We start from the raw sequence: 21003 nt of genomic DNA on the forward strand, positions 1-21003 counted from the left end.
TCAAAAAGATCCTGCTTCCTTTATAAAAATGTGTGCGTGCTGTAAACAGACACTCTCCTTAGGGTCCTTGCTGTGGGACCACCAGATGGAATAAACTAACTTGTATCATTTCTAAAACTTCCTAGAATGAGGCCAAAATTGACACCTTATAATGACATCTGTTACATTTCAAATAGAGTAATAATGAATTTCCAGCATGGAATAAAATGAGCCTTCTGTTAAAGTTCTATTATACTGTGTTCTTAATTGTTAAAAATATGACATGACTATTAACAGTCTTTCTGATTTTCTACAATTAAAATGAGAGATATATAAGATTTATATTTAGAAGATTAAATGAGAAGAAAATAACATTAACTGAGAGATGAAACTATTCTTAAAAAAAAAAAAAAAAAAAAACACTGCCCTTATTCCAGTGTCCTCCACAAGCACTGAAGGGCAAACAATGCTTTTCTATCTCAGCACACTCTGGAATCCTCGGTGAGTGTAGCCAGGCGCTCTGCTATGTCCCCTCCATCTGCCTGCCAATTTTCTGTCATTTCCTCCTTCAGATGATAGGGTTTGTGTGACAATGGTCCTTGGCTATATTTCAAAACATCTTAAACTATTTAATATTGTACCACCAAGCACCAATCTTAAAGTGTTATTTATTCTCCACAAGACTAAATCTGTCAGAAGGCACAAAGCAGCATTCACCTTAGCCTCCATAAAGAAATGGCTAGAAAGCTCATCATATGGAAAGGAGCAATGGCATACTAATTGCTCTTTGTAAAAGAAAACGAGTTTCCAGTGGCTTAGCCAACTTTTGTAGTTTGACACACAACCAACAAAAACAATAAAACTAATTATTTACTATATTTCTTTTTATATTCTCCATGCACTTTTGCTAGTTTTAGACAATTTCCTTTTCCTGATAAACAATTCATTGTGAGCTGAGAGAACCACTTTGGATTAGACTTTTTTTTTTTTTTTTCAGGATTCCAGTAACCTGATATAGAAACACAGTCACTGCTGCTCTTCTGGTACCTCCCTGAGCCTCATTCCAGACCATTCCTTTTAGGTGGTAGTAAAGTGGTGACTCACTTTACAGTTTTTACCTAAAAAGCAATGGAAAACATATAGGCAAGTAGCAATAAAAATATTTCCCCTTTTCATTCATTTTAAAGCATTTCTTTTTCATTTCATCATTTTGTGAAGTTTTTTTCAAATAATTTAACTATAAAGCTTAGTTTATAAATACTAAGAATGTTAAATTACAGTCATCTTAATTAGCAATTTCTGCCCAAAGCAAAATGAGCTATAGTCATATCTACTGCAATATATTGTGTATTTCTTCAATGTAAGAAAAACAATTTTATTTAGCCCATTCTGTAGTCTTACATGGTCTTTGTCACTGATTTTTTAGCACTTTAAATTTTTTGCCTTTTTTTCTCCTAAAAATATTTTTGTGAGTTCAGGAGCTTATTTTTTTATTCCCAGGTGGAAATTGTTTGATTATCCTCAGGTGTTTGCTTGCTTGCTTAAAAGTTCAGAACAGTTCACTGCAAAGTTGCTATTGTCCTTTACAAAAGGATCTGATTCCAAATAATTACTGTTTGTGTGTTGTGCATCATTTGACAATATTTCTCCTTTTCCCTTGTTAGGATTAGAGAAGTCTCATATATTGTCCGACAAATCCCCCTTTCATTATTCAGTCAGCTGTACCTGAATATAGGTTGCCTCTTTCTCTTCACCTGATCTAAAAAACCCACCTGAATGCTGAATCTTTCTCACAGGAATGACAAGAAGTTAGCACATGTATCCAGATCAACCCAGAAAGCTTTCCCCAGAATTCAGCCCAGCTCCAAGCAACCATTCTGCAAAGAATAAAAGGAAGCAATCCTCAAAGGTAAAGCCTATCCAATTCATTTCCAGGCTTTGTAGATAGCTAAAGAGTCAGAGGGAACTTTATTTTTGGTATCAGCATTTAATTTTTGTATTTAAATGTATATATAATTCTTAAGGAAGTTTCCTTTCAGCATAAGTCACTACCCTATCATTCTTTGCAGGGCTCCCCTTCTTTTACAGCCACACCATGTTACAAAAAATCTGTGGGGCAACAGAGTCCCTGCCCCTAAAAGAAGGTACCCTGTGCCCACAGTCCATACAACTTCTGTGATCACTAATGATCAGTCAGTTTATGTACGAGAGGAACATTGTTCTCTTCTTTCCTTGTAGGAGTCAATTTGTTAAGAGGAGTGGGTCTTTTAAATTATTTGTTAAATATATTTGTCAGTCCTGACAACACTGCAAAAACATTTTCATAGTCTTATAAACAAAGGTCATTCAACTTCTAGTCCCCCTGAAAAGGTGGTCTTTTAATTTGGAAAGAAAAATCAAATTGGTCAGATTTCTAGAGCATTGTTTTTCTTTTTAAAGAGTAATATTTTTTAAAGTCTATAAGAAGGCAAAGAAAATTTTTTGAAAAAATATAAAATCAGGCTAGATTAGTATATGTCAGATCAACTTAGAGAACCTGAATAAAAATTCAGTAAAGTTTTACTTTCTGAAATAATTGCATATTTTTCTGATACTTCTAGATAAAAGGCATGCAAATATGCAAATGGAGATTTCATAGGATGAATTTAGACTAGTAGAAATGTAAAATTTATGTGTTAAATGTTTATTTTTTATGCCAGATAATCTTTTTCTTTGTTAAAGAATTAAAAATAATTATTCTTTACTAGATGATAGTCCATTAATTATTTATAGCCACATCACTGTACAAAAATAAATCTGCTCACCAGTTTCTAGAGGATCTTGCTTGCCCAGATGTAGGATTTTAAGAGTGGCTTCAGGGAGAGTCTTGGAGGAGGAGACGCAGAAAGTAAACACATGATTTCTACAGCACAGCTGCTGAGAACTCAGAAAGGAGGCATGGGGTCCTGACCATTCATCTGTCTTTAAGGTTACTCTGACATCTCAAGGCAATTGATATCCTGAGACTTCAGCACTTCAGGCGCGGGCCTAACACAAGATAAATATAGATTCCTGACACCTGAGCCAGATGAAATTAAAGTTAACTTGAAAAATCTCACTCATTTCGTGTCTTGGTTGAGGAAAATAAAACCTTTAATCCTTTTCCTGTTAAAACCTGTTATGTCCCTTAACAGATAGCTACAGTGCTTAAGAAAAATAGTACATAATTCAAATAATCAGTCACTGATAATCAGCTTGCTTCTCTACTTGACCATTTTCTATGATAGTGTTGAGACAGGTTCAAATTTTCTTTTCTTGATTAGGTATAAGAGAAAGATAATAGTGAATATTAAGTATTTATTTGACAAATTATTTTTAGTAACTTGTGGGGAAGTCCTTGAAATGTGAATATCTTTGATAAACTTTCTAGTATTTTTCTCTTTTATATAGTTTCAGTAGTAATGATATTTTTTTTTGTTTACCTCAATTCATGTGGCAGAAAGTGTTATGTATTGTCAGGGTATTTTGATTTAAATTTTTTTTTTTTACATTTGAAAAATCAACATGTGTGTCAGTTCTTTTTGTTCTTTTTGTTTGTTTGTTCATTATAGTGCTTAACTTTATATTTATTGTTTGCACCATTGCAAATGTCCCCAAAATTTTCCCCTTTGCCCACCTCCACCCCAATACTTTTTTCATAATGAAAAGGGTTCTTAGGCAGACTGGTGCAGCACTGTGGAAAGCAGTATGGAGTTTCCTCAAACAATTAAAAATGGAACTTTCTCATGACCTAGCAATTCCACTTTTGGGAATATATCCAAAGAAACCTGAAACACTAATTCAAAAGAATATATCAATGCCTGTGTTCACTGCAGCCTTTATTTACAATAACCAAGATTTGGAAGCAATCCAAGTGCCCATTAGTAAATGAGTGGATAAAAAAGTTGTGGTACATTTACACAATGGAATACTACTCAGTCATAAAAAAGAAGAATTTACCTTGTGTGACAGCCTGGATGGACATGGAGAGTATTAGGACCCTTTTAATTATATAAAAAAAGTGTTGTTTGTGTGTATAAAAGGTTTTTTTTTATTACTTGAACTAGAAACTTGTTAAACAAATGTCTTATCAAAGAAGTGAAAAACTAAAAATTCAGTGAACACAGGATCATATATATTTTCTATGAATCATAATATATATCATAGCATTTCTCCAACATTGTAAGCACTATCATTTTTAAATATAAATTATGTCCTATAAATAAGAAGAAGACATCCTGAACTTTTTTCTATAAATTATATATCCATTATCATTAAATTGTTCACTCCCTCCTGAGCATCAACTATGAGGGGTACATGGTGAAAAAAAAGAATAGGGATGGATTGAACTGAAAAAACAAACAAATAAAAAGAATGAAAAACAAGACTGTGGCTGATAGAAAACAGTCTGGTGGGTTCTCAAAAAATTAAGAATAGAATTACAATATAACCCAGCAATCCCTCTCCTAGGCCTCCACATGAAAAACTTGAAAACATGTATTTACAAAGATACATGCACCCCTATTTTCATTGCTGCATTATTCATGGTGGCCAAGATATGGAGACAACTAGAGCCCTTCAATAGATGATTGGATAAAAAGATGTGGTATGTATATACTATGGCATACCTCTCAGCCATAAGATGAAATATTGCCAATTACTGACAACATGGATGGATTTTGAGAATATTATGGTAAGTGAAATAAGTCAGCCAGAAAAAGCTAAGAACCATATGATTTTACTCATATGTGGGATATAAAATTGAAACCCATCATGCACAAGGCAGCAGTGTGGTGGTTGCCAGAGGGAAGGAAGGGCAAAAGGGGACTTAATATATGGTGACAGAAGATGGTTTGACTTTGGGTGCTGGGTACACAGTGCGATATACAGAACTTGTATCATAGAAACGTATGTTTGAAACATATATGATCTTATTAACTAATATCACCCCAATAAATTTAACAAGAAAACCCACTTTAGCTCATATGTTGCAGATATAGCAAATTATACAAAGTATTTCAAAGAGAATATTTTCAAATCTCATGGAGTAGCAACTAAATTGAACATTTTAGCATTAAATTGAGAAACACAGCAAACAGAAAGGACTACATTATGCCAGCAATAAGTCAACATCAGATCTGAACAGGTGATTAAGTTTTAGTTGGTGTCACTAATGTTTTACACTTGATTCACCTGAGTGTTCTTTTTTAAAACAAAGTAAAAGGGCTGGTGGGGAGAGGAAATGGAGAACTATTAACTTTTTCAAAATGGAAATTCCTGGGACTTCTAGCCAAGATGGAGGTGTAGGTAGACATACTTTGCCTCCTTCCACAATCAAAAGAAGGACAACAACAAATTTAAAAACAAAAAGCAACCAGAATTGCCAGAAAATCAAACTGTATGGAAGTCCAACAACCAAGGAGTTAGAGAAGAAACATTCATCCAAACTGGTAGCAGGGGTAGAAATGGACAGCTGGGCAGAGAGGACTCTTGGCAAGGTGGCGGCTGGCAGAGCAGATGGTCCCATATTTGCGTGAAGATAAACTGGGAGGAACAACTGGGGAGTGAGACCACACAACCCAGGGTTTCATTGTGGGGAAAAAAGCCTCAAAACCTCTGACTGTGAAGGTTGAGGAGGCAGGAGAAACTCCCAGCCTCAAAGGAGAGTTCATTGGAGAGACCCACAAGGTCCTAGGATGTACACAAGCCCACTCACAGGGAATCAGCACCAGAAGGGCCCAATTTGCTTGTGGGTAGTGGAGGAAGTGACTGAAAGCCGGGGGAGAGCAGATCAAGTGGCATTGTTCCCTTTTGTACCCCTCCCCCACATACATCACCACAACTCAGTGACTGGGTTGCCCCATCCTGGGGAATACCTAGGGTTCTGCCCTTTACTACATAACTGGCACATGGAGACAACAACAACAAAAAATGGCCCAAATGAAAGAACAGATCAAAGCCCAGAAAAAAAATAGAACTAAGCAATGAAGAGATGGCTAACCTATCAGATGCAGGGTTTAAAACACTGGTAATCAGGATGCTCACAGAATTGGTTGAGTATGGTTGCAAAATAGAGGAAAAAGTGAAGGCTATGAAAGTGAAATAAAGGAAAATGCACAGGGAACCAACAATGACGGGAAGGAAACTGGGACTCAAATCAATGATTTGGAACAAAAGGAAGAAATAAACATTCAACCAGGACAGAATGAAGAAACCACAATTCCAAAAATGAGGAGAGGCTTAGGAACCTCTGGGACAACTTTGAATGTTCTAACATCAGAATCATAGAGGTGCCAGAAGGAGAAGAGAAAGAGCAAAAATAATAATGAAGGAGCACTGCCCCAGCCTAGCAAAGGAAATAGAGTTCCAGGAAGTCAAGGAAGCTCAGAGTCCCAAAGAAGTTAGACCCAAGGAAGCACACACAAAGGTACATCATAAGTACATTACCCAGGATTGAAGTTAAGGAGAGAATCTTAAAAGCAGCAAGAGAAAAGCAGAGAGTTACCTACCGAGTAGTTCCCATAAGACTATCAGCTATCAACTGATTTCTCAAAAGAAACCTTACAGGCAAGAAGGAGCTGGAAAGAAGTATTCAAAGTCATAAAAGGCAAGGACCTACATCCAAGATCACTCTATCCAGCAAGCTATCATTGCTATCCAGCAATGGAAGGGCAGTTAAAGTGCTTCCCAGATAAGGTCAAGTTAAAGCAGTTCATCATCACCAAGCCCTTATTATATGAAATATTAAAGGGATTTATCTAAGAAATAGAAAATCAAAACTATGAATAGTAAAATGACAACAAACTCATAACTATCAGAAACTGAACCTAAAAAACAAAAACCAACTAAGCAAACAACTAGAACAAGAACAGAATCATAGAAATGGAGATCATATGGAGGCTTATCAATAGGCATTGGGAGGAGGGAGAATGGGAGAAAAGATACAGGGGGTAAGAAGCATAAGTGGTAGGTACAAAATAGACAGGGAGAGGTTAAGAATAGTATGGGAAATGGAGACTCCAAAGAACTTATATGTATGACCTATGGACATGAACTAAAAGGAGAATGCTGGTGGTAGGAGGGATGCAGGACAGAGACAAATAAAGGGGAGAAAAAATGGGACAACTGTAATAGCAAATCAATAAAATATATTTAAAAAAGGACAATTGTTGAAAAACTGGCAGAAATAAATTCTAACAAAGTTAAAAAAAAGAAAATTTCTGGAGATGGGTTTCAGTTCAGTAATGCACTTCAGTAAGACCCTTAAAAATAGTTAAGATGGTAAATTTTATAACTAGGTTGAGACCCTAACCTTCTTCATCCAGAGAATAGTCACTTTCTTCTGAATTTAACTTCAGAATTAAACTTTTCATCAGAAAATTTCAATTAAACCCAGGGTTCTCGCTCCAAAAAATTGGTGGCCTTTCAAGTGTTTACAGCCCTAAAATTCTGAACTATGCAAAATCAAAACCTCATGTGGTTTTTGTTGCACAACGAATGACATAACATTAAAGCAGTAAAGCCGAATCAACCCTGCTGCTTACAGCAGCTGTTGCCAGCTGTTAATAGAATATTCTTCTCAAGGTATTGCATAACTTCCCACTTCTGTGTCAAAATGCTTTCTCAGGACAAGCACTTAAATTTACTGGTACATATGCAAAGCATCACTGATACAGTGGCAGTAGTACTCATATCTTCTCTCCTTCCCAACACCTCCCCAAATCAGTTTCTCTGTTGCTTTCAGGGAGCTATTGCTTTTTCAGAGAGCATTCTTCTCCAGTCAGCCAGCATCTAGTGTACTTTGTCGATTCCTATCAGTACTGACTACGTCCTTAAGTATGTCATGATGGATGTGTTTGGGACTTTAATAATATTATGCTGTAAAAAATTCCCTTGAGAGGCCTGACAGGTATGGCTCAGTTGAGTTAGCACTGGTCTGCCAACCAAAAGGTCACACTGGTTCGAGTCCCAGTCAGGACACACACCTGGGTTGTGGGCCAGGTCCCCAGTTGGGGGCATGTGAGAAGCAACCAATCACTGTATCTCTTACACATTGATGTTTCTCTCCCTCTCTTTTTCTCTCCCTTCCCCTCTCTCTAAAAGTAAATAAATAAAATCTTTTTTTAATTTTATTTTCATCATTGTTCAAGTACAGTTTTCTCCCTTGTACTCCCAATCCAGCCCACCTACCCAACCCTCCCCACTTCCCTCCCATTACCACCCTCCCCCTAGTTTTTGTCCATGTGTCCTTTAAATTTGTTCCTGTGAACCTTTCCCATTCTCCCCTGAAATTCCCTCTTCTTGCCCCTGTGGTCACTGTCAACCTGTCCTCTACTTCAGTGTCTTTGGTTATATTTTGCTTGTTTCTTTGTTTTGTTGTTCGGTTCCTGTTAAAGGTGAGATCATATGGTATTTGTCTTTCACTGCCTAGCTTGTTTCACTTAGCATAATGTTTTCCAGCTCCATTCAAGCTGTTGCAACAGGTAGGAGCTCCTTCTTTCTTTCTGCTGCATAGAATTCCATTGTGTAAATGTACCATAGTTTTTTGATCCATTCATTTACTGATGGGCATCTAGGTTGCTTCCAGCATCTAGCTATTGTAAATTGTGCTGCTATGAACATTGGGATGCATAGGTTCTTTTGGATTGGTGTTTTAGTATTCTTAGGATAGAGTCCCAGCAGTGGAATTGCTGGGTCAAAAGGGAGATCCATTTTTAGCTTTCTGAGGAAGTTCCATACTGCTTTCCATAGTGGCTGTACCAGTCTGCAGTCCCACCAGCAGTGCACTAGGGACCCCTTTTCTCCACAACCTCTCCAACACTTGTTGTTTGTTGCTTTGTTTATGATGGCCATTCTGACTGGTGTGAAGTGGTATCTCATTGTGGTTTTAATTTGCATCTCTCTGATAGCTAGTGATATTGAACATCATTTCATGTGTCTTCGGATTTTGTGTATGTCCTCCTTGGAGAAGTGTCTGTTCAAGTCCTTTGCCCATTTTTTAATTGGATTCCTTGTCTTCTTAGAGTGCAGTAATGTAAGTTCTTTATATACTCTGGAGATTAAACTCTTGTCTGAGGTACCATTGGCAAATATGTTTTCCCATACAGTTGGTTCTCTTTTAATTTTGATACTGTTTTCTTTAGCTGAGCAGAAGCATTTAATTTTGATGAGGTCCCATTTGTTTATTCTTTCCTTTATATCCCTTGCTCTAGGGAACAAGTCAGTAAAAAAGTTTCTTCGTGACATATCTGAGATTTTCCTACCTACATTCTCCTCTAGGACTTTAATGGTGTCATGTTTTATATTTAAGTCTTTTATCCACCTTGAATTTATTTTTGTATATGGTGTAAGTTGGTGCTCGAGTTTCATTTTTTTTTTTTTTTGCACGTGGCTGTGCAGTTCTCCCAACACCATTTGTTGAAGAGGCTATTTTTACTTCATTTTATGTTTTTGCCTCCTTTGTCAAATATTAATTGACCATAGAGACTTGGGTTTATTTCTGGGCTCTCTGTTCTGTTCCATTGGTCTATGTGCCTGTTTTTATGCTAGTCCCAGGCTGTTTTGATTACAGTGGCCTTGTAGTATAGTTTAGTGTCAGGTATTGTGATCCCTCCTACTTTACTCTTCTTTCTCAAAATTGCAGCAGCTATTCAGGGTCGTTTATGGTTCCATATAAATTTCTGAAGTGTTTGTTCTATGTCTGTGAAATATGCCAATGATACTTTAATAGGAATTGCATTGAATGTGTAAATTGCTTTGGGTAGTATGGACATTTTGATGATATTAATTCTTCCAATCCATGAACATGGTATATGTTTCCATTTGTTTGTGTTCTCCTTGATTTCTTTCCTGAGTGTTATGTAGTTTTCTCAATACAGGTCTTTTACCTCTTTGGTTAGGTTTATTCCTAGATATTTTATTTTTCTTTTTGGTATTTCAAATGTGATTTTTTCCTTGATCTCTGCTTCTGCTGTTTCATTGTTGGTGTACAGAAATGCCTTTGATTTCTGGATATTGACTTTGTATCCCACTGTTTTGCCAAATTCATTTATTAGGTCAAGCAGTTTTTTGGTGGAGGATTTTCTATGTACATAGGATTTTCTATGTACACTATCATGTCCTCTGCAAACACTGACAGTTTTGTTTCCTCCTTTCTGATTTGAATGCCTTTTATTTCTTTGGATCACTGTGTCTAAAATTTCCAGTACTATATTGAATAGAAGTGGTGAAAGTAGACAGCCTTGTCTTGTTCCTGATCTTAGTGGAAAAGATTTTAATTTTTGCCCATTCAGAATGATGTTGGCTGTAGGTCTCTCATATATGGCCTTTATTATGTTGAGGAATGCTCCCTCTATTCCCACTTTGCCAAGTGTTTTTATCATAAATGGGTGCTGTACCTTATCAAATGCTTTTTCTGCATCTATTGATATGATCATGTGGTTTTTGTCTTTGCTTTTGTTTATGTGATGTATTACATTTACTGATTTGCGAATATTGTACCATCCTTGAATCCCTGGAATGAATCCCACTTGGTCATGGTGTATGATCTTTTTAATGTATTGTTGGAGGTGGTTTGCCAGTATTTTGTAAATAAAATCTTTTAAAAAATATTCCCTTGAGAGAAATTCAAATTTTAAACAAAAGTTTTGCTCTTTATTTTACATTCCTCTCCATCATGTAAAAGTTAACAGTAAATTGTCCTTGAATCCCTGGCTCTGTAGCATAACATAACAAGGAAAGAAATAGTCTGTGGCCTTGTGGGGAAATTTGGTATAAGTGTCCGTACACACTTGGAAACTATAGAATATTCACCAAGATACTTAAACACATTAACCTGCTAACTTCTTTTAGGTAAACACATTTGGAAAACACCCTTGGATTATTATCAGTTTGCATAAAGGATATATTCAGGATCTGAAAGAACTGCTAGAGCTAGTTTATAACTGATTTATTAGCATGGACTTCTTACCAGGGTTTTCTATTTGTTTGTGTGTCTGTTTACTGTACCATTTTAGCATGGAATCAATAATTCCATACACAACCTTCTTCTTAAGGAGCATTGTCCTGCTGAATTGCTATGTCAAAGGTTTAATGTTTATTTCCTCTGCTTAACTTGCTCAACTCAAATCTATACATGTGTGAATTGTCTTTATTCTAAACATCAACTTAAGGTAAAGCTTTTATTGTCATTTATTCTCAAAACTGATTTTAGGGGAAAGGGCTAGCTCTATGTTTATTATTCAAAAGGAATGAGGATTTGTGAGAATATTTACTATTGAAAATAATCTAATGGAGTAGTGCTCTTGAGTCTCTGAGGCCTAAATTATTGCTAAATATTATATTCTTATTTTTACTTTCTTCTAATATCATCTTTATTAGTTGTAAAAGCCTTATTAAAAATTTGCAGAAAATATTATAACCCACAAAGCAACATCTTTCCCTTTTAAGGTAGATGATAAATCATTTAACCATTTATTAATTCAACAGCAACATATATTGAGATTCTATTTGTTTGTACAGCATTATGCTACTCTTTTAGGAAAAATGCTAAATAAAGGCAAAGTTTATGCTCTCAAGTATCTTTTTTGGTTAGTGAAGAGAGACTCTACTGTTATCAAATCATAACATATTACCATAAACTGGGAACAATAGAAAAAAAAGCTCCATTGTGAAAGTTTCATACCACAATGCTAAGCTGTATGGTCAGGGAGGTTTTATTCACACACACAAATGCACACATATACACACACATGAGAATATATGTATATGAGTATATATCCATAGTATGCATTTATTTACATATATACAACTGTATATATGTACAATCTGAATATTTTATGTATATGTGTATAAATGAATATATATGAGTCTTATCCACAAAGTATCCAGCCATGTAATATGAAAAATATACATTTATTAAAGAAGACACAACATGCAAGAAACATTGTACAAAGGACAATGACATCTCAGTCTCCTTCAGAGTAGGCACCTTGGGACGTCACACAGTTCTCCCAGTCTCCATCAGCTACCCCATCACATTTTTATTAATATATTATTGACAGTCTGAAATTTCTGCCCTTAAAAGGTGATTTTAGTTTTGGGAAAAGCCAGAAATCACAGGGCAACAAAGCTGGGCTGCGTGGTGTGTGTGTGTGTGGTGGGGGGGGTTCTAAATCACCTGGGTGATGATGTTTTGCCCAAAATCTTTGTAGGAGACATGATGTATGAGTGGGCACATTATTGTGATGAAGCTGCCAACCTCTTGCCCATAGCTGAAGGCTTCTGAATCATCTGTATAGTTTCTATGGACAAATGTTCAAGCTTAATGCAAAATTTGATGCAGATTTGTTACTCCACTTAGTCATTTTGAATGTGACAGCCACACAGTACACATGCTCACTCAGTGGAGTCTACTGTGTCCACTGACTAGTACATTAAAGTCATCATTATTCATGTACACACATTCCAGTCCACTCTCCTTGGCTGCCTACATCGATGTTGCATAAACCATTCTTGTTATATTAACAATGGTTGGACTTTCCCTGGAGAGACCATATGTGTATATGCATGTATATTCTAAAAATGGGTAGGTGTTAAGTGTCAAAGGATTAGGAAAGTACTCAAAGGTAAGAGACCAACAATGGTAAGAAGGCTGCCAGAGCAGGAAGGAGCATAGTGGATTCAAGTAAGTGAAAGCAGACAGCAGACCAATGTGAATGGTTAAGAGAGGACTGGGTAATGTGAAATGATGGAGTTGTGTTAGAGAAGAGCCAGATGGCATAGAGCTTTGTAGAAATTTGTCTTAAGAACAATGGGAAGACATTAAAGCTTTTTATCAAGAGAGGTATATGACTAGATCTGCATTACATTGAAAAAACAATCATTCTGATAGCAGTATGACTAATGAATTGAAGAGAGGTAAGAATGGATATGGGAAAATTAATAAGGCAACTATTACTGACTTTAATTGTAGCTTGGCCTAAAATGGATGAAGGGGAAAAAAGCACGCATTCAAGAAATACTAAGGGGGTAATATCAACAGATTTTGGTGGTAGTAGTGGTGTATGAGGAAAGTCTTTAAATTGAAGCTATTCTAGAAATCATTCTATACCCTAACACGAACATTTGTTCTTCAGATAACACATGAAAATGGATCTAGCGCAGTGACTGACACATAGCTGGTGATAAAACAACATTTCTTGAATGAAATGTGATTGAGTAGAATTGAGTACAATATGAACGAGAGTCAACAGATATATTGCAACATCGATATAGCTTTTTTGTTTGGGTTGTCACAGGAAGTTTTCACAAGGCCATGGCAGGGAGAGTAACAACACACCAAGTGATAACCTTAAAGACTGGAAGCCTGAAGAGATAATTGTTACAGAGGAAGAACCACAGGAAACTGAAAGAATCCAATACTAAATGAAAGAAAATTTGAAGTGTCTTGCAAAAATCTGTCTATGTGTATAGAGTTTATAATCTAATGGAAACTTGGGTCCCTCTGGACCAAGAGCAAATAATATCCACAGGACATAAAGTCCTTCTCCAGCACAACAAAACAACAGGCCAATAGCCAATTATGGTAGCAGCCAAGCAGATGTCCCACTGGTTTTTAAGTCAGAGAGAGCCTTGGTTTGCTGTAATTATTACTACCATGCTGCAGCACTATCTGCTTATGTCTCAATGTTATCACATAATTATCAGGCAATTCATATGTACTTTCTTGGTAAACAATTGCACAAAGCAGTGTCTAGTGCATTGTAGTTTGTGCTATTTCCCTCAAGAATTGGGAAAATTGAGTAGGACAAATCTAGGGTAAATCAAAAGATTCTAACAAAGCTCTAGAATCTCCAGCCCTTAGATTATACTTTAAATGTAATTCCTCTGTTTCTATGTATGCTTTTTTATCAGGTAAAGATCAGACACTGACCTTCTTGATTATCCTTTCCCTGTCCAGTTTTGGGTTTCCCTTGCTCTGACTGCATTCTAAATGTAGGTATCTGCTAAGGTCTAGGCTTATTCTTTCTCTTTTCTCCCTGTATCTTCTCTTCCATGGCTATTTGTGTTTCTCTTGTCCTAATTTAGCTCTTCTGTAGTTAACCCCCAAAATATTTTTACCCCTAAGTTCAATACTACTAGTAAATTTAGTTGGCATTTTTGAGAATTCTTTATATACTAGTAAAACTATACTAGTGTCTATATCATTCTTCTTAATTTTTTAAAATATCTCTGGAGATAAAACTAATATTTATAATTTTACAAGCTTAAATGGAGATTTAGTAAAATAACTTACCTCACTGTTACAATGCTCCAATGCTCTTTGGGGCCCAGGTCTTCATGGCTCTAGGTCTGGAGCCCCTACACAGTGTTATGATTGACTCCACTGTGATATTACAGCATATCAACCTTCTGTGGACATCTTCACCCAGCTGCCCTAAATACACATTTCTTCTTCCCTATCTCTAAGTTTGTGTTCTCAATTTCTATAAAATTACATCATCATACTTTGCCCAGCCTAAAACTGTTCCCCATACACCCAATTATCTTCTAATTCCTAACTACTCCACTTCACCATATCTTTGTCTCCTGTGTTTCATTTTCACTGTCTCTACCTAAGTCAGGTTTTGATTACCAGCTACCTTGACTATTGCCAGAATCTCCTAATTGATTTTCCTGCATATAGGATTACTCTTTTCTCATTTGTCCTTTCTAGTGCTTTTGGACTAATCTTCTTAAAATGCAAAGTAGATTTCATGATTTATTTATTTAAAATTAAATATTAGCACCCATTGCCTAGAATATGGATTGTAAGCTTCTTAGACCATTATTGAAAGTCTTAAACTATCATTTCTATTCTTGCATAAAGTCTATTTTTCAATGAAACTGTCCCTGTATTCTCACCTTGCATTTCCCACTGCTTCAAATATTTCTTCTGTTCATAATTTCCAGTGCTTCTTCCCAGATGTTGTCATAGGAAGACCCTGAACTCACCCTTTCTACAGACAGCAATTGTCCCTGAAGAACTGAGGGCTGACTGAATGTTCTGTACAACAAATGAGGAGATCAAATAGAAACAGGTAGGATTGATGGAGACACAGTACATGAGACCCCCTCCCTCAATGCACCAGACTGAAGTAGGAAACACTCACTGAAGGACCTGGAAGCTAACTTGCCTGCCCTGGGGCTCATGAAAACTGTAAATCTAGGGCCAAGCGTAGCTTACTCCCAGAATTCCCTGAGGCTCACACCCCTTCCAGCTTCATCTCCAGAACCCAAGCCCCCCATGCAGCTTATCTTTGGGACTTCCCACAGACCACACCCACTTCAACTACAGGTTCAACTGGCCCTTCGAGGTGGTTACAGTGTAGCTTGCCCCAGAGTAACCCTTGGCCCTTGTCCACTTCCAGGTCTGGTCCTCCATACAGCTTGTCCCCAGAACTCTCTGCAGCCTGAGCCTCCTCCAACTCCAGTTCCAGCCAGCCTGTCAAGGTGACACCACAGTGACATTGACCCTGAGATACACCATGGCCTGAGCCAGCTCCAAATAAAGCCCTAGTGACCCACCCAAGTGGCTTCTATAAGGTCTGCTCCTGGGCTACTGTATGTCTTGCACATATTCAGCTTTAACTCTGGAACCTGGTGCAGATTCCTCTTGGGACTTCCCACAGACACATCTACTTCAACTCCATCTTCAAACAACCTGCCAAGGGGGCCCTGGTGCTGCCTGTTCCCAGGACTCCCTTTGTCTTATGGCCTCTCCAGCTCAAGGTCTAGCTGGCCACCAAAGACACCTATCTCCAAAAGGTATTTAAAAACATAAAATCAATGGAAAATAATGGTGAAGGAGGAGAGATGGATTACATCAAAACCTTATCTAAGGAATGTTAATTTGCCCAAGCCCAAGCTTGGTATCTCCTGGCAGCCAGGACCACAGGGTACCATGATGATTTTCAAAGCTCTCATCATAAAAGAAAACTCAGAAGACATTCAGAAAATCTTAAATTTCTTCATACACCAAACTCTAAGATAAATTATGTAGATTTTTATGAGGTAAACATTAAAATGGAGAGGTCTTCAAAGAGTTTTAACAGAAAATATCTTCAAAAACTCAAAATCTAGAAGTCCCCATATGGTTTGTCTATTGGCCACTTTTCCATCCTTAACTCTTCCTATGTTCTCCTTCATCAACTCTGTTCAAACCACACTGGCCTTACTGAAATGTTCTGAACTACACAACACTGCTGGACCTTCTACTGGCTCTTCCCTCTACTTCAAACCTTCTTATTTATGTGCTGGTTCTGGCCCCTCTCTTCACTGAGCTTCTCTGCTGCAATGTTCTCTCTCTAGGTACCAATGTACAGTATTTAAAAGAATAATCTCTCCTTATACTCTGTATTCTTATTTCACTTTATTTTATTAATTATGCTACCTAATTTTATCACATACAGGGGTGGACAAAAGTAGGGTTATAGGTTTTCATATAGAAAAATAATTAACAATACAAATTAGTAAATAAATAATAATACAAGAATAAACTCTGTGTTATGCATACTCACAACTGTAAACCTACTTTTTCCCACCCCTGCATTTATTTGGTACTTTTAAAAATCTTTAATATCTATCTTCCATATGAACATGTAGGTTCTTTGAGGCCAAATAATTTTCACTGACTTGTTCACTTTCATATTTCACACTACTTAGAATACCCCAGCACATACAGAGCATACCAGAAATATTTGTTTACTAGTTAAATAAACTATGCATCATATATTTATTTATTGTATTAATCCCAAACTAATATATTTGAGATTTAATGTTGAAGCTTAATTATATGAAATAATTTCCCTGGGGAATGGAACATCTATAGTCCAAGTAATAGCTTTCACATTATGGGCCTTTATACAGGAAATGATAGAAATAGCAAAGTCAAAAAAGCCACCACTAATGCACTAGTTTTCTATTGCTTCATAGCAAATCACTACAAACTTCAAGGCTTAATACAAAACCCATTTATTATGTCACACTTCTATATTTCAAAGTCTGGGCATGAAGTGTCTAAATTCTTTTCTCAGGGCTTCAGGAGGCTGAAATTAAAGTTTCTATTGGGCTACATTCTCATTTGAGGTGTGGGGTCTTCTTCTAAGCTCCTGTTTTTGAAAAAATAAATCCCTTGTGGTTATACGTCTAAGTTTCCTGCTTCCTTGATTACTGTAGGCCAGCGATTGTCTGAGCTCCCAGAGGCTATCCTCAAGTCCTAGGTATATGTGACACTCTCACAACATAGCAGCTTACTTCTTGAAAACCAGCAAATGAATTTATCACACTTGAAATCTCTGTTCCCTTTTAAGGCCTCCCACCTAATTGACTTTCTGCAGTTTTGCAATATAACATACTTTAATTAATGGAGTAAAAATTGTCAGATTCACAGTCCCAGTTACACTCAAGAGCAGAGAATTATACAAGGTGTGTATGCTAGAAGCAGAAATATAGACCATCATAGAATTATGTCTACCATACCTCATATGCTGCTATTCCAAATCAAGTCCAGTCAAAGTTATTGCTATTCACATTCAGAAGAGAAGCTGGATAAATGACTGCTTACCTTTATGGAACAGACATAGCTACTTAGCTTCCTAGTCTAGGAGACTAATGTTATTTAAATTCCAATATCTATTATATATTAAAATTGTTGTGTTGTTCTTCCATCTTAAGCTGATTGTTTAATTTGAATTTAGAAATAGTAATATAAATACTGCTAGCCATAGATATTGAACATTAGCTGTTACTAATCCAACAAACCAATTTATTTTAGAGTTATTCTTTATATTTGAAACAGAAACATTCTTTTTTGTTTGTTTTTTAAAGATTTTATTTATTTATTTATCTTTTTTTTAATTTTATTTATTTATTTTTAGAGAGGGAAGGAAGGGAGATAGAGAGAGAGAAACATCAATGTGCAGTTGCTGGGGGTCATGGCCTGCAACCCAGGCATATACCCTGACTGGGATCAAACCTGCGACACTTTGGTTCACAGCCCACACTCAATCCACTGAGCTACGCCAGCCAGGGCTATTTATTTATCTTTTTTTAATTTTATTTTAATCATTGTTCAAGTAGAAACATTCTTATGTCAAGGATTTCTAAAGCAAGAATCATGCGATGCAAATCCCTGTTTCTTGTTAGGAAATAATTTTAAGATATATGTTCTCATTCGAAAGGAACTTCGGATCTGTAAAATGCCATTGTCACTATAGATATATTTTACTATTTAATAAATATATAAAAGTAATCTCAGCACATTTCTTCTTTCCATAACAGCATTGAGGAATGTTTGCTGGAAATAGTGGGGAAGCACACAATGAACTGAGACCTCTACAATCTCTAGCCCAGCCCGTAGATCTTTCTGGCTGATTCTAACACACAAAACTGGAATGGTGCCTGTTACTTTGGGATTTAGGAATAAGAAAATTGGAAAGATTTTCTGAGTTTGTGAAAAATACCTAGGTAATGATATGGAATTTCCTCCACTAATCAAATTATATAATTCTTACATTTTTATTAATTATTCATTAGATTCCCTTTTATAAAGATGTATCTTTCCCTTTTAAAAATTTGGTGCAATGTATTGTAAAAGATAGAGGTGCTGGGAGACTGTTGTTTTGCAAACTCCTGAGGAGCTTGCTGTGCTTATAATCTGAAGCCAGCTCCCGTATGTGGAGGACATGGGGAGACCAAAGAAAGAGTCAAACCACTTCTGATTTTAACGATGGCAGTTTTAACGAGCAAGGGAACTTACCTATGAGGCTTATTTTGGGGGACTGCAAGAGGAGTAGTTTTCTGCACCCCCCAAATCATAAATGTTATCTAAGTTTCATATTATCTAAGATCAATATTATTCTTAGTTTCAGGTGTATAACCTAATGATAGACATATGTATATAATTTACAAAGTGATCACCCTGATAAGTTTAGTACCCCCATTTGACACCATACATAGTTATCCTGATATTATTGACTATATTCCTATGCCATTCTTTACATCCCTGGGACTGTTTTTATAACTAACATTTTTCACATGTTAATCCCTTCCCCATTTTCACTCATACCCCCAACCTCCTTTCCATCTGGCAATCATCAAAACATTCTCCACATCTTGGAATTTCTTTCTGTTTTGTTTGCTCATTTATTTTGTTTTTTAGATTCAACATATATGTGATATCATATGTTATTTCTCTTTTTCTTATTGTAACAGATTGCAAGATTTTATTCTTTTGTACATATGTGCCATTTCTTTTTTATCCATTAGTCTATTTATGAACGCTCAGGTTGCTTCCACATCTTGGCTATTGCAAATAATGCTTCAATGAGCATAATGATACATATGTCTTCTTGAATTAGTGTTTTGGGTTTCTTTGGATAAATATCCAGAAGTCGAATTATCAGGCCTTCATTTGTCACTTATTATATAGCCTTTCAGTCTGTTTTGTCTAAGTATTGGTATCCAAGTTTATTTTTTGTTTTTATTTTGTTTTCCTTTGCACGAGGTATCTTTTTTCCTTCATCTCTCTTAACTTTTAGATTATTTGTGTCTTTCGATACAAAGTGGGTGTTTGTAAATAGCATATATATGGGTCTTGTTTTCTTATCCATTCAGCAACCCTAAGTCTTTAGATTGGAACATTTAATTCATTTACATTCTAAGTAATTATTAATAGTTATATAGTTTTTGTCATTTTATTATTCATATTTTTAAAAATTTTCTTCTTAAAGAAATCCCTTTAATATTTCTTGTAATACTGGTTTGGTGGTGATCTTTATCTGTTCTTTTATTCTAAATGACAGCCTTGCTGTGTTGAGTAATCTTGGTTGTAGGTCCTTGCTTTTCATCACTTTGAATATTTCTTGCCAACCTCTTCTGGCCTGCAAAGTATCTTAAAAAATCAGCTGGAAGTCTTATAGGAGCCACCTTGTAGGTAACTATTTTTCTCTCTCTGCTTTTAAGATTCTTCCCTTATCTTTAAATTTTGGTATTTTAATTATGATGTGGATTTTGGTGTGGGCCTCTCCAGGTTCATATTGTTTGGGACTCTCTGCCTTTTCTTGACTTATATGTCTATTTTCTTCACCAGAGTAGGGAAGTTAATCATCACTACTTTTTAAAATAGGTTTTAATCTATTGCTCTCTCTCTTCTCCTTCTAGTATCCCTATGATGTAAATGCTATGTTGTCCCCAAGGCCCTTTAACTATCCTCATTTTTTTTTTGCTATTCTGATTGGATTTTTCTGCTACCTTATTTTTCAAATTGCTAATTCAATTCTCTGCTACATCTGTTTAACTGTTGATGCCCTCTAATGTATTCTTCATGTCAGTGACTGTATTCTTTTTTTTTAGAATAGTTTTTCTTTTCTTTTTTTTTTAAAGATTTTATTTATTTATTTTTAGAGAGGGAAGGGAGGGAGAGAGGGAGAGAGAGAGAGAGAGAGAGAGAGAGAGAAACATCACTGTGCGGTTGCTGGGGGTTATGGCCTGCAACCCAGGTATGTACCCTGGCTGGGAATTGAACCTGGGACACTTTGGTTCGCAGCTCGTGCTCAATCCACTGAGCTACACCAGCCAGGGCTAGTGACTGTATTCTTTATTTATGACTGGTTCTTTGGACTTTCTTGTCCTTTTTTATGTTTTCTATTCTTTGTTGAAGTTCTCACTGAGATCATTGAACATCCTTATAACCAGTGTTTTGAACTCTGCATCTGGTAGAATGCTAGTCTCCATTTGGTTTTATTCTTTTTCTACAGTTTTGTCCTGCTGTTTTATTTGGGACTTTTTTTTTGTCTCCTTATTTTGGCTTCCTTCTCGTGTTTATTTCTGTGTATTAAATAGAACTGCTCCTAGTCTTAGTAGGTGATCTTATGTAGTAGATGTCTCTTGGGGCCCAATGGCACAGTCTTCCTGTTCATCTGAGCTAGGTGCTCCAAGTGTGTTTCTTGTATGTATTTTATGTGT

At 36.2% G+C, this 21003-nt stretch overlaps 2 protein-coding genes across 2 annotated transcripts in view; one reads left to right on the plus strand and one right to left on the minus strand.

The window, feature by feature from the left end:
* Nucleotides 1-2938, minus strand: part of CD36 (CD36 molecule) — a 79430-nt gene extending 76492 nt beyond the window's left edge. Inside the window, exon 1 of the mRNA XM_036010699.1 lies at nucleotides 2784-2938. The gene's annotated coding sequence lies outside the window, so the exon portion shown is untranslated. The remainder of the gene's footprint in view (nucleotides 1-2783) is intronic.
* GNAT3 (G protein subunit alpha transducin 3) overlaps nucleotides 1118-21003 on the plus strand; it is a 132797-nt gene continuing 112911 nt past the window's right edge. The window contains exons 1-2 of the mRNA XM_036010703.1: nucleotides 1118-1888; nucleotides 14950-15804. Of these exons, the coding sequence (XP_035866596.1) occupies nucleotides 15603-15804 (202 nt within the window). The 5' untranslated portion in view covers nucleotides 1118-1888; nucleotides 14950-15602. The remainder of the gene's footprint in view (nucleotides 1889-14949; nucleotides 15805-21003) is intronic.

This window comes from Phyllostomus discolor, chromosome 10, assembly GCF_004126475.2.
Source record: "Phyllostomus discolor isolate MPI-MPIP mPhyDis1 chromosome 10, mPhyDis1.pri.v3, whole genome shotgun sequence".
Taxonomy (NCBI): domain Eukaryota; kingdom Metazoa; phylum Chordata; class Mammalia; order Chiroptera; family Phyllostomidae; genus Phyllostomus; species Phyllostomus discolor.